Here is a 14,630-nt window from a genome sequence, read left to right as displayed (position 1 = left end):
TGTCACTGAAAAGACTTGTGAATTGAAAACATTAGATTCAAAATATGTGGAAAATGTGGTGAAACTTCAGCTTAGAACTAAGCAGGCCAAGTCTAAAAACAGTAGCATTTAGATGTCTCTGTAGTGTTTACACAAGACTCAGCAGGTTTTTTAAATTATTTTTATTTATGTGTATGTGTGTATAGTTTCTTGTCTGTTAAGTGTATCATCTGCATGCAGGTGCCTGAAGAGGCCAGAAGAGGGCGTCAGAACTTCTTGAATTGGACTTCGTGTGGTTGTGAGCCCTTTGATGCTCATACTGGGAACTAAATCCAGGCCTTCTGCAAGATGACAAGAAGTAGGAAACAGTAAGATCTGGAGAGGACAGGAACTCCACAACAGAACCAAAAAAATCTGAGCACAGGGGTCTTTCCTGAGACTGATATTCCAACCAAGGACTATGCATAGAGATAACCTAAGACCCCTGCACAAATGTAGCCCATGGCAGTTCAGTATCCAAGTGGGTTCCACTGTAATAGGAACAGGGACTGTCTCTGACATGAACTGATTGGCCTGCTCTTTAATTACCTCCCCCGAGAGGGAAGCAGCATTACCAGGCCACAGAAGAAGACAATGCAGCCACTCCTGATGAGACCTAATTGAGTAGGATCAGAAGGAAGGAAAAGAAGACCTCCCCTATCAGTGGACTTGGGGAGGGGCATGCATGCAGAGGGTGGAGGAAGGGAGGGATTGGGACGGGAGGAGAGAGGGAAGCATGGGGGGGATACAAAGTGAATAAAGTGTAATTAATAAAGAATAAAAAAAAAGAATGAAAAAAAAAAGATGACAAGCACTCTTAACCTTTGAGCCATCTCCAGCCCTGACTCAGAAGTTCTTAGTATGTTTAAAATGTCTGGGATATTATTCAGATTATGCAGAATTTGAAGTTTCATAAGGAAAGACTTTGAAGTTTCAAAAATTTGTATATGCCAATATCAGGGCCACACGGATGTTGGAATTAATTCACAATGACAGCTGTTCTCAAAGTTCTCTTATAAGCATCATAGGCACTGTACATAAATGGGAAATTAGAAGTGTTTAGCAAATCTATTGAAGATATGAAGAATAAAATGGAAATTTTATGTTGTGATCCTACAAAGAGATGGGCTTTTCGGTGATGATGCAACTTCTGTTGAGTTCCCTATGCTTCTGTAAAGTAGTGGCCACCTATGCTTTCATAAGTAATTCCCAAAGACTCAATAGTCCACCAGCTAGTTTTAGGGGTATCATCATTTTTGTCTGTTGTCAGTATTCTATTTGGCTCAATAGTTGTTTGTTCACATCTCCCCGAGGAAAGCACACAACACATTTGATGTCTGAACAGAGACCTTCAAAACCAAAAGTTAGTTAGGGAGGAGTGGTTACATGCTCCCCACATGGATGACAGGGTATGCAACCAAAGCCAGGCCGTCTGAGAGTGGAGTATCCTTGGCTGGCCACTGTCTTCTTCTTGGTTTTGGTTGGAATGCCAATTTACGCATGGGACATAGAACTTCAGTTAGTGTGGACACGTCCTGCAAGCCACCGATAAGCTAGCAGCTCTGCCGAAGTCTTTGAAAGTAGCTCATAAAGGACATGATCCCTTCTGGGTGCAGTGCCATTTGCATGGCTTTATTGTGGGTGGGAAGGCATGCAGCTAAAGCTCAGCTGTCTTCCCAGAAAGAATGTTTCTGCATAAGTGAGGAATTACAGTAGAGGAAAGACATGCAGATGTTCTCCGCCACATTAAACTCTGGCTTGTCAGGAACGGGAGGCAAAGGGGAAGATGAGGCAGAGCAGTGGAGCTCAACTCTCCTAATGCTGAGACCCTTGAACATAGTTTCTAATGTTGTGATGACCTCCAAGCACAAAATTATTTCATTTCCAATTTACAACTGTAATTTTGCTACTGTTATGAATTATAATATAAATATGTGTGATTTCTGATGGTATTAGGAGACACTGTGAAAGGTCATTCAACCTCCTAAGTATCATAACCCATAGGTTCAGAACCTCTGGGATAAGGGTATTGGCATAACTTTATTATTATTATTATTATTATTATTATTATTATTATTACATCTGGTAGGGCACAAGCAAAAGAGTTTAAATTGGGTCTGTGCTAAAGAACATTTCCTGGAATGCAAAACCTTGCAACCTGTAACCCATGGGAAGAATTGGGCAGTAAAAATGAACGAGTGGGGTAGAAGTTGTGGAAGATACCTGTGAAGCTTGATCTTTAATAGAGAGAGCAGGGACAGATGAGATTCAGCACGAGCATGGAGACTTTCATAATGGCCCAACATCAGAAACTATGTTAACTATGGAATACTCAGCATCTGAGCTGCTTGAATTAGGAACAACTGTTGTTAATTATTGTTATTACTATATTATTAATTATTTCTAATTAGGTTTTTGGAGACAGTGTTTCTCCTTGTAGCCTGAGTTGCCCTGTAACTCACTCTGTATACCAGGCTGGCCACACACTGAGAGATCTACCTGTCTCTGCCTCCCAAGTGCTGGGATTTAGGGCATGTGCCACCATGCCCAGCAAAGAACAATTTTTACACTCACAGCCTTGCTGGAGAGACTATGAGACATGAGGATGGACTGGGTTATTCTGAGTGCAGTGAAAGTGGAGAAACTGGGTAATGGAACCATGCACCCATCTTTAAGACAAAGACTGAGGCAAACTAAGAAAATCAGTGCTTGGTGGGCTGGCTCATAGGAGTAATTATGGCTATCTGGATATTTCCAGTGAAGAGTCCCATGGCTATTAAGGACTGGGATACACTGGAGAAACAGCAGGAATATTACCAAGAGACCAGGGCATGTGAGAGATTTTGTTTGATGTTCAGTGCCTTCAGCTGGATAGACCTGCACATGCTCAGGAGAGCTGAGAAGAAGGTTGATTTGGTAGGACCTCAAAGCCAGTATGGGGCTTGAGTGACTTCGCCAAACTCCATGGTGAGATGTGATCTTTACGAATTAGAAGAGCCTTTGAAAGCTCTAACTGACTTAGACAAGCATGTAAATTGATTTCCAAAGTTATAAAACAATCAAGAGGGGATGATTAAAGGCAGAAGATAGGTCACTTGAAGGTAAGTGTGGCAAGGTTTGTGTTGAGCCAGAGTTTCTTAGGAAGAATTTGACAGAAAACCCAGTTATGCCAGTGAGGTTCTGAAAGGCTTTAAGACATAAATGATAAAAACAGCACAGGTCAAAAAAGATTAAGCTTGACCAAGAGCTGAAGAATTGGTTTTGAGTATGTGGCAGTGTATATTTCTCCCTTGCAATAAAGTATGTTATGGATGGAGATTATTCACCCAGCCTAGGCTCTTCCAAGTGTGACCAGTGGTAACACAAACACCAGTGTGGGCCCCGAACCTGTCAGTGTTGAGGAGGAGCCATTTCTAAGCTAAAGCATGAATGACTAAGACTTACTGAGTCTAAGGTAGGCTGAGCATCTCAAGGTAGCCTCCATCCCAAGAACATCAGGGGAGGAGAGATAAGCAGCCGCAGCAGCACTCCAGGCTGAGGAGGCTGTATGGTTCATAAAAAAGAACTGTGGGTTATGGATGGCTAGGTGGAGTAGTATTTTTCATCCGTAGTGTCTATATCCAACATTGTTCTTTTATGAAACAACTAAAACAAGTGATGAGATTTTTTTTGTTTTATTTGGAAAAGTTTTTCATACCACATAATCTGAACACTATCTCCTCTCCCCTAACTCCTCCCAAGTCCACCCACCCAACTCTATGAACTTTCTTTCTCTCTTTAGAAAACAAACAGGCAGATCAACTACCTAACTAAACAACAGCAATAATAACAAAAAACATTAGAAACACACACCGAGAATCCATAAAAGCACAAAATCAGAAACTATATTATACAAGCAAAACACTAATTAAGACAAAAATTTCCCAAACAAAACAGTATGAGTCCAAAAAAAAATATCATTGGGTTAATTTTCTGTTGGTCACTACTGCTAGGTGTGAGACTCCAATAGAAAGAGAACTATTTTTTCCTTTGAAAGGAGATATAACTTTGATATATCTTCTTGGTTATGGCTGATAGCTGGTGTCCAGTGCCCCCTCTCAGCAGTGAGACTCTAACTAGCTCAAGGCTGTGCAGGCCCTGTGCCTGCAGCCACTGTCTCTGTGAGTTCATATGTGTGTCAGTCCTGTAGTGTCTGGAAGACAGTTTTCCTGAAGTCATCCCTCCCCTCTGTCTCTTGCTCTTTCTGCCTCCTCTTCGGCATAGTTCCAGGAGCCCTGAGGGGAGGAGTTTTATGAAGACATGACATTTAAGACTGCATGTTCCAAAATCTCTCACTCCTCTCACATTGTCTATTGCAGGTTATATCATAACATTTTTATGATAAGTAAATTTTTCATATATACATATTTTATTTATTTTGTTTTTTTCTGTTTATTTTTATTTAATTTTTTTCTTTTATAGATTTTCTTCTAACATAATATATCCTGATTATGGTTTCTCCCTCCTCTACTCCTCCCAGCTCCTCTCCACCTCCCATTCCATCTGGATCCACTCTTTCTGTTCCTCATTAGAAAACAAACAGGCTTCTCTGAGATAATAGTAAAATATAGTAAGATAAAACAAAACCCAACGCAATGGAATTGGGTAAAACAAACAAACAGAAAGAAAAGAGCCCAAGAGAATGCATAAGAAACAGAGACACATTCAGTCACACAGCTTGGGAATCCACCAGACGAGAAGCCATGATATATATGCAAGGGGCCCATCGGGTAAAAAGATAGAAGAAAAATATTAAAAAAAAAAGTACAAAAAAAATAAGATAAAAAAATTTAGAAAGGAAGAGCCCCAACACACATTATAAGGAAGCTCCAAAGATGTCAGGGAGTTCATTCTGTTTCCCATCTACTGCTGAGCATGCAGGCTACCCTGAGGACTACTTTGTTCCCTCATGCTTTTCTCATGCTTCTTTTTACCTGTTTCCTTAGCCAAGGCCATGCGACATTTGGAATAGATGACAGTAGACCCTCAGAGATCATGCTATCTTCTTTACAATTATTTTTATATAATTATAGCCTTTTATAACTTTAAATTTATTTATATACTTATTGCCTTATAAATTTATTTATGTAATTATAGCCTTCGGTTTTCTGATAGATTTAGAAAATGGAGAAAACGCTCTTGAGAACCAGAAGTTGAATGAAAATCCCTGTGCCAGAGGCAGATTACTATTCTATCGATGGTTGGCCAGGGAGCGCCCCAAAGGTCTCTACAAACTATAATGGCTTTTACTATCACAATTGTTTACATGCTAAAATCAAGTGAAAAGTACATGCTATTGAAGACACTGCATGGCTTTGGCTGCGGGACATGGGGAGATCAGGTTGAGACCGAGCTGGAAGCTCTCTCCTGCTTTCTGGCTTTCCTTAGTGCCAGGAAGCACCATGTCGTCAACTAGGAAGAATTGTTACCCACAATGCTATTCAGCTATGGACCCTGTTTACCACAGTGACAACATGATGCGCCTACTGATACAGTAGTGACAAGACTTTGATGGTCTAATATGCTGTTTCCTGCTTGGAAGGAAAAACCAAACACCAGTGGCTAGAAAGTTCACTGCTAAATGATAAATAGATGTGGTGTGCCTGTCAAATAACCCCTGCAAACATTTATACTTGGGTTCATAGATTACTATAGCTAGCAATCTCAATTGGTCCTAGGGAACACTTTTCCCTCGAATGGGTAGTGTACTGAAAGACTGGTCAAGTTCCTAAAAATTAGTGACAGTTACAATGGAAGTAGTGTCCCATACTTAGTCAAACAGCTGTATTACCCCCTTTTAGGATCAGGAAACACTGTAGATGATGGAGCAGAAAGACTGCAAGTAATAGAGGAAGGGGTTGAATGTTATGTAGCAGTTTCCTCTTTATTGAAACATTACCTCTTGGAGGGAAAAAGAAGGCTTTGAAGACTCAGGAATTGAACAAACCATACAAGGCACAGAAAATGACTAGTATTTAAAAGATTCAAGATGCTGATGAAAGTTCTAAGACTCATAGACCTCTACCCAAGGTCATATAAATGGTAACAATTGCTGGGTTAAGAGACTCTAACCAGATGAGCTGCTTGCATACCATGTAGGCAGTTCTGGGGGCATGGCCTTCATATATTATTAGCCTATGTTAGGGTAGGCTTTTCAGCATACAGAGGCCTTTGCGTCACCCATGGTTTAGTAATTCCTTATATGTCTGTGTGCTTCTATAAGTAACTCCAGTGAGCCTACTAGTTCATAAACTAGACTTCTGTGGAATCATTTTTTGACCTGTCATGGGTGACCTATCCAAGGTGAATAGGCTCTTAAGTTATTTGTCTGTGTTTCATGTAGTGCTGGCCTTTGGAATGCTACAAATCTAAGATCCTAGGAAACATATACCCACTAAGGTTTAAGGGCAAGATTGTTTATGGGTAACCAGACACAGTGATGATTGGATTAGAAGCCTGCTCTACGGGAGGGAATTCATTCTTGGTACTATAAACATGGTTAAAAACTGTTACTAGGTAAGTCATAGGCTCAGAGGAGAAATCTTTGGATTTGTTTTGGTGAGTGGTCAAGTTGCCAAACCACCACCTTTAAATATTTATGTTTATATCCATAGAGCAGCACTGCTTTCAGTCTTGGGCAGAGAAGCTTTTGATTACATTAGGTAGTGATTAATGCAGAGGCTCCATCTGTTCAAAGTGCTGACAGTGATTGTGAGTGCTTGTCATCCCACAAAGGTCAGGGAACAGTACAGAAGAGGGAGAAAAAAGAATGGAAGAGCCAGAAGATGGGGAAGAACATTGTGACAAGCTGTCTTCTGGACATGACTTGACTTACACATACTAACTCAGAATAGCTGTGGTTACCCACACAAGACCTGCACAAGATCAAGCAAGTTAAATGTTCTGGCAAAAGGAAGAGGCTCCTGAGGTCCCAATCCTAGCTGAGGAGTTATTTTCAGCTACTGGGGACCAGAGAGTAACTTTTCTTTGGAGCATGGCCACTGAAGAGTTGTCCATTCCCCTTTGGATGATGCTACACCCATTAGTATGATGGTAAGCCTAATTGGACTCAGTGGGTTGTAAGAAAAATAAGAGTTTGAAGATAGGGTTAAAGGGGGTGGGAATTCAAGGGATGGACTGATGAGTGGATATATTTATAATATATTGTGCAGATCTGTAATATTTTCAACAAATAAACTGCTGGTGATGATCAGGATAAAAGTAATTTATTCACTGCTGTTAGGAATGTAAATTAGTCAACCCAATCTTTTGCTAATCACCACACAGCAGTTCTGTCTATTCTTAATTTCTCATAAAATAACGAATTTTTGTGTTATTTTATGACTGACTTCCTTTCAGATATTTTAATGGGCATTATTTATTTAAAAAGATAATTCATACTTCTATGCTCTAACAAGTAAATTCACCTCAAGCATAATGAGACTGAAAGGTAAAGTCAGAGAATAGTAAAAGGCACAAAACTAAAGCAAAGATGTCATCAAGAAAGCTGAAGTGGGGCTTTTATGGCAGTGGCTGAATGTCAGCCTTTTTGTAACAAATCCTTATCCAAGGAATTGCCTCGTACTGCACTGGAAGAGCAGATACTGAGTGGTCTGAATTTGCCAACGTTTAATTTTCTTTTTAAAAACATTTTTATATTTAGTTATTCAGTGTGTGTGTATATATATGTGTGTGTGCATGTATATGGGTGTGCTAGCTGGCGCACAATTGTTCAAGCGCCTACAGAATGGATCCTTCACTGCCCTCAGTGTTGTCTGTTTAGACAGCTAGCAGGGCTGATGTCGGATGTATAATTACTTAGGCCCACAATTTTGCATGAGGTTTGAAAGACAGAAAAAGCCCAGTAAGTCAAGTGCACAGGACACATGGCATCCAGGCCCCTCTGAAACATAGTCACCTTGTACCTTTTTATGTAGATGTCATTAGCATGCTTTATAAGTAGCCTGACCTGCAAATTTGGGCCATTATTTAGGGGAGGAACTGACTTTTTCTTGCAGAGTTACTCTTTTGAAGGAGGTTTGTGACCAGGTCAGGCACTGAGACCAGTTCTGGGATCAGGTGTAGTGATGGCGGTTTCTAGAAAGGGCACCATATGTAGTGTCACTTTTTAAAATCCTGCAGCGATGCTGCCTTTGGAGAGAGTAAGTGGCGGATTGGAAAGAAGGATTGCTCTGCTGGGATGGTCTCTTGATTCCGGGGAATCTTCTCTGCTCCTCTCTCTTTTGTAAGATGATTAGTGGATTGATTTTATTTAAACTATGAGAAACAAGTGAAACCATTAAGTGTTTATATTGAAAGCAAACACATTAATGAAGGAAGTAAGGCTTTCTGTAGGGCACCTGGCTTGCCCCCAGCCCATAAATGCTCCTTCTGACTTTCCAACACAACTGCCAAACTCTGTCTCCACACATTCTTTCAAAATGTCTTTTCCCTTCCAAATCCACTTGGTACTTTCATTACGGTCTTGTTAAAACTACAGAGTGTCCAATGGGATTTGCAAGATAGATTTTCCTTTTAGCAAGGAGCAGCCAAAGAGGAAGTACATGACAGCATTTCTAGTCAGTATTCCTTGAGGAAGACACACTAAAGAAAAATAGTGACCCTCCTGCAGGAAGAAGATCTTTTCATTTGATGTTGTTTGAACAGCTAGGATTTGGACAAATAAATGTGCTTTCCCTTTATTTTAGCACCTTATACAATATCCTGAATAGGACTATTGGGATAGATAGTATTTTATTAACATGTGGAACAGCTAGGCCTGTGCCCCTAAGACATATGAGGACTGTATGTTTTATATAAATGAATGTAGTCTCTCTCATATAATTGACAAGACCCATTCACCAATATGATCCCTTCAGTTGAGTGTTGCTGCTTCCATCCCCTTGTAGAGCGGTGTGAAGATAAGAAAAGAAGGGAGAGGCAGATCCTGAATGATCCGATTAACTGTGACCTAAGAGTATGTGAAAAACCTGTAAATTATACCTTATTTTCCTCCTTTTAGATCTTGAATTTGCCTGAATTGATTGATGATTCCAAGTATAGAACGAACCATCTTCGGGTACAAAATAGAAAAGAACTTGTGAAAATCCTGTCTTCACGGTAAGCTTGGACCTGATACCCAAAATCATCTGGTTTCCCCATCCGACACTTTGCATGCCCTCCCACTCTTTATATCAGTTTGTAATTCTCTTCCATATCCCAGATTGACCAATGAGAAGACATCTTAAAGCTGTTTGTTGTTGTTAAAAAAAAAAAAACATTTGAAAGCATTTAAATGTTTTATTAAATACCAGCTCCTAACAACGGTGTAAACAAAGTCACAGTGACTTCAGTAAGGTTGCTTCTCTGTGGTCTGTAATTGTTTGGATTTGGTACCATAAACTGTGGACAAGCACAACAAGAACTGAACATTAATCGCGTCTACACTGTGTTAAATGCTTTGCTATAATCTCATTTAACCCTTGTGGTCATCCTGTGATGTAGGTCCTATTGTTCCCATTTTACAGATAAGGAAACCAAATATCTGGAGGTGAAACTAACAGATTTTCTGGGCCATTGGTGTGAATGTGTTACTTAGATGGGAATTAATGCCAGATTAAGTAAGGAGTCATAAAAGATTCATATTAATTGAGTATTTGATTTCTAAATTTCCATTCATGTCAAGTTGTACTTTTGAAAAACATATACCAAATTTTAAATTTTGTATTAAAAAAAAGTAATATTTCCTATTCACAGTTCATATCACTTTCACATTGTTTGCTTCTAAACTTCTCAGTCTATAGAAATAGTCTCTGCGGGTTTTGTGACTCCAAATGCTCACACGTGTTGTCACTCAGTGTTGCTTTTGTCATGCCAGTGACTTAGGGCTTTGTTCAAACACCCACGTAATACTGTGTAATATGAATCGAAGTTCTTAGAAAGTGAAGTCATGCTAGCAATACCTCCATTTCTTTTGTCTTTCCATGAAGTTATTGATATTTCTTCACCCATTTGTTCTCTGGATTTTAAACACTTCTCTGCGCTGTAGCTCTTCCATATGTCAAACGATCTTCCTGTCAGTGGAGGCTTTGCGTGTGGGACTAATGCACAGAGTACGGGAATGAAAGTTGGGTGCCCCCTTCCTGATCATTAGTTAAATATAATTCTGAATCTACTGCAAAACTCACAGCCCTTAACGATTAACCTTTCTCCGCATGAGAATCACCCATTCATTTCTGCTTTGGGCCTCTTTGTGTCTCAAGCATTTTTAATTCATTTAATTCATTGATAGGACCTTTCCTTTCACACCATGGTTACCAAGTCTCAATAATAGGCACTTGTGAGAACCTTGTCAAAAGCTCTTTGACAAGCTAAATAAATCATGTCCGTGCTGTGAGAAGAGTAGATTCTAAGAAAAAATATCAACCCAGGCAGATACAAGTATCATTTTGTTGTTAAGTCACTGGCATTTTGGTAGCATCTGGACACACAGAATTAGGGTTTCCTGTATCCTGAAACTTTGATTCCTTAATTAGTTCAGTTGTAGAAATCTACCGTGCAAAGACTTTTAGAAGACTCTGTAATATTTAAATTAATTTTTTATTTTTAGGTAATTAGGGAGTATTTTACATTTTCATATACACATATAGGTATTTAAACATTTTTGAACTCATGGTGTCATAATTTTTTTTACTCAGATTCAAGAAAGAATTAGGAATCATACCGAAAGGAAGAATGTAATGATGGTCACAGAAAGGAACTTTGATTAGAGATTCTTTAATTAGAGTCCTCTTTTTGTTGTTGTTTTGGAAACAAGTTTCATACTACCTTCTCTTAGTGTGGTGACTTTTTTTGGTATTATCTTAAGATTTTTATGATTTTTCAATACTTTCAATATCTTCTCATCCAGGGTATATCCAGTAGTGGGGAGCAGGGTTTATTAGCATGTTTATTCATCCTCACCTACAAGCACATCTCAGTTTCTCTAAATGAATAATTCTGGGTGCATTAATATTATTTAGTGGTCAGATTTCAGAAGCCTTTACAGATGCTTTGAGATTTGTCCTCATAGTATGATCAACATTTTTTCCAGTATTGTAAAACTTTAGTGGCTTTCCATAAATTACAGGACTAAGCCCAGTCTGTCCAGTTTGAAATCTAGAGTCCTTCATAGTCTGATGTCACCTAAATTTCCTGTCTGCAGTTTCTTATCTTGTTTCAGCTGGAGGCCCCTGCTCTGGCCACACTCCTATTTGTGTGTTCTGTCTTCTTTCCTAGACTTAGCATTGTCCTGAAGCAGTTGTGGCTTCTACATTGCTATGAAGCCACACTATTATATTTCTTCCTGAGTTTCCAAAGAGATGATGGCCTCTTTAGAAGAGAAAGTATGCAGCTTCTACCTTATATCCACCCTGTCATCAAACATAAGCAGAATAGGCATTAGTTCTGGGGATGGATGCTCAGGGCTCTGCATTGTTCAATATGGTCATCTTCATCTAAAAAGTTTCCTTTCCATCATTGCAGAAACTGTGAATCATTTTATGTTTGTTCCCTGAGAACAGAGACACATTAGCAAGCAGGGAGAAAGGAAAAGGGGTGTGTTTGCTAGATGTTCAGGCCAGATTATGTGTTTCTTCTTCCTCTTCACAGATGCCAGTTCTGAAGTGCAGGTAATGTCTTACTTGCTTTTCAATTGCTGTGAAGTGACTCCATGACCAAGGCAACTTATACCAGAAAACGTTTATTGGGGCCTTACAGTTCCAGAGGGTTAGTCCATGACCACCATGGAACAAACATGTGGGGAACATGGCAGGCAGGTGGGCCTGGTGCTGGAGCAGTTGCTAAGAACTTACAAACTTTTCTACAAGCAAGAAGCAGGGAGAGAAAGAGAGCTAACTGGGAAAGGTGTAGGCTTTTGAAACCCTAACACCCACCCTCAGTGACACTCCTTCTCCAACAAATCAACATGCCTTCTAATCCTTCCCAAGCAGTTCTACCTACTGGGGACCAACCGTTCAAATATATGAGCCTATGATGGCCATTCTTGTTCAAACCACCGCAGGTTCTATATACAACAAATGGAGACTTGAAGGACCATACCCTATTCATATACCTTATCTCCCCCCTTGCAGTGACACATAGTCACTTTGTGCTTGTTTATTTATTAATTCAGTGTACACTTACTGGAGGCTCTTGTATACTAAGTAATAAGTTATAAGCATTGGAGATTAGTAAGTAAAACAGGAAAGTACATTATTGAAATACAACTAGGAAAGAGAAAGGATGAATACCAAAAGTTGGGAATGAGGATGGCTTCATTCCCATGCATATATCAAGGGGCCTTCTTGATAAAGGGAAGTGTGAACAGGGGCCTGTAGGAATTGAGAGAAGGTAGTCAGCAGATATCCAGAGGAAGTTTCTAAGGCTGAGGGCATATGATGATGTTCAAGAAACAGTTCAGAAGATGATATGTCCTCGACTAGGGGAGCAAGGTGAAGGCTGAGGATGGGTCACAGTCATTGAGAGACATGACAAGCAGATTATATTGTGGAAATAAAGGTGGGCTTTATAATCAGACTGATGCTTAAGTTGTGAACTAAAGGATTTCTTTCTTTTTCTTTTATTTTTTATTTTTGGCAGGGGGTTATAAATGAGTTTGCTCAGCGGCAGCTATTTTACACCCAACTTAAAGTGTCAAAGGGGAATCTTTACTTGTTACAAAGTTCAAAGTATTCCAGTAACACCCAGCCAGTAAAACTTCATTGCAGTGGAGAGGCCACAGAAACTCATAAGTTTCCATAGCAAGCGGTTCTGTTATAGGAGCCTTAATCAGGACTCTGCTGAGACCCATTAAGGGAATGTTGTTTCCATGAAGGAAAATGGAGTCTTCCTCTGGCTTGACAGGAAAGCACCTAATATTCCATCATATCCCAAAATGTAAGACTTAATCCAGCAGGGCCAGTAAATCACCTAGTTAAGGAACATCCCATAAGAAGACAGGTTCAGTTAATGCCATGCTAAAGAGATGGGAGGGATAATTATCTTTTTAAATCCTTATCCATGAGGTCATGTACTTTTCCTTCCCAGAATCCTTATTTTCTATACAGTTGCCTTAGAGTTACTCTGAAGCTCTGTTAGGTCTAATTATAGACCCAAAAAGATCCAACTTTCCCATTCTCCTCTTTTTCTTTTGGATATGAGCCAGGATCTACGTTAACTTCCTCTAGTACTTTGGGATTTTTCACTCTATCTGCCAAGGAATCTCCCGTTTGTCACGTGGTTGCTTGCTGAACCTCTATACCTAACCCCAAGACGTTGCTTTTTTTGCTTCCTCTTTTCTATCTCCCTCCTCCAGGCAGTACTGAGGTTTACACCCAGACTCCCTTGTGGGTTTTCTTTAAATGATAATAAAATTGTCCCTGCTTTTTTTTGTTTTTTGAATTGTTCTGAAGTTCTTTTTATTAAGAAGACTAAGATCCCTGAAAGGAACCTCAATTTCACTGGTAACAGTGCTGGGCTCCCCCAAATTTATTTACTCACTCACTTGCTTACTCACACATTTATTCTATTTTATTTTTTACAAATATAGATTACCTACTACATACCAAGGGCTATTCTGAACATTAGGAAAAAGAAATATTGGGATAAATATGTGCAGCCAAAATGCCCAGCTCTCTGGACGCTTGCTAACTCCCTAAAAGACGTTTCTTGTGGTTGTTTTGAACTTGTTTTTTCATATAACATTTTCTTTAAAACATTTTTCTGCTTTAAAAAAATTACAGCTAGAATTTGTTAACCATTTATTGTCATTTCTTAACATACTAATATGAATGCTATAATATTTTTCTAGTGTTAGCTAATCCCTTTTGAAGTGAAAGCAGATTTTTAGATCAATAGCTACATTGTTGTGTGAGTGTAACTGGATTCTGCCTATTGTCTGTTATTAAACATAGGACCTTTTCTCCTGTGCTCACGTACACTCCCAACTTTAGAATATGTAAAAATGTGGAAAGATTTCTGAGAATAAATTAGCAGTAGAGATAACTTTAAAAATAAACTGTAGGCACGATGGACTCACACGAAACTCAGTTCTTACACTCAACTTGACACCCCAAACTGAAAACTGAAGCATTAACAGATTTTTTTTACAAGTGTATGCCCCTCAGTAGACATATGGATTTCCTACTGAGTTTCATAATCTTCCAAGAATTTTCTTCAGCAATGAGTATTTCCATCTTTGCCACAGTAGGATTCATGTGAAGTCTGTAGAGTCAGGAATTCCCTTTGTACACTGTGGAATTCTTAGATTGCTGGAAGGGCCCGTGCGGGGCTTTGCTTTGACTATTCTGGAGTACAGTTGGAGGCTTTCTCTGAGCTTCAGCTGCCTGCTTTGGTCATCAACTGATTCTGTAGCCAGCACACATAGTTCCCTCCAGGCCCCTCAGGTGTGTCTAGTCCCCACTGTGCCTGCCAGCAATTTTTTTCTTGTTGTAACGTGGAAGACTTTCCCCTTGAGGTTGCCATTTTATCCTTAGTGTTGCAGAAACTCTGTTTACCCAGCTGCTAGTGTTGAG

At 39.5% G+C, this 14,630-nt stretch overlaps 1 protein-coding gene across 25 annotated transcripts in view; it reads left to right on the top strand.

Moving 5' to 3' along the window:
* The window catches only part of Sugct (succinyl-CoA:glutarate-CoA transferase), a 707,647-nt gene that overhangs the window by 273,183 nt on the left and 419,834 nt on the right, over positions 1–14,630 (top strand). For all 25 annotated transcript variants that reach the window (XR_009587720.1, XR_009587721.1, XM_060372766.1 and 22 more), the window contains one exon: positions 9,080–9,177. Coding sequence is in view for 23 of the 25 variants with exons in the window: in XM_060372766.1 (XP_060228749.1) it covers positions 9,080–9,177 (98 nt within the window). In the remaining 2 variants the exon portion in view is untranslated. The remainder of the gene's footprint in view (positions 1–9,079; positions 9,178–14,630) is intronic.

This window comes from Meriones unguiculatus, chromosome 19 (assembly GCF_030254825.1).
Source record: "Meriones unguiculatus strain TT.TT164.6M chromosome 19, Bangor_MerUng_6.1, whole genome shotgun sequence".
NCBI lineage: Eukaryota > Metazoa > Chordata > Mammalia > Rodentia > Muridae > Meriones > Meriones unguiculatus.
Note: the sequence above shows the minus strand (reverse complement) of the source record. Positions and strands in the feature narration are given on the sequence as shown.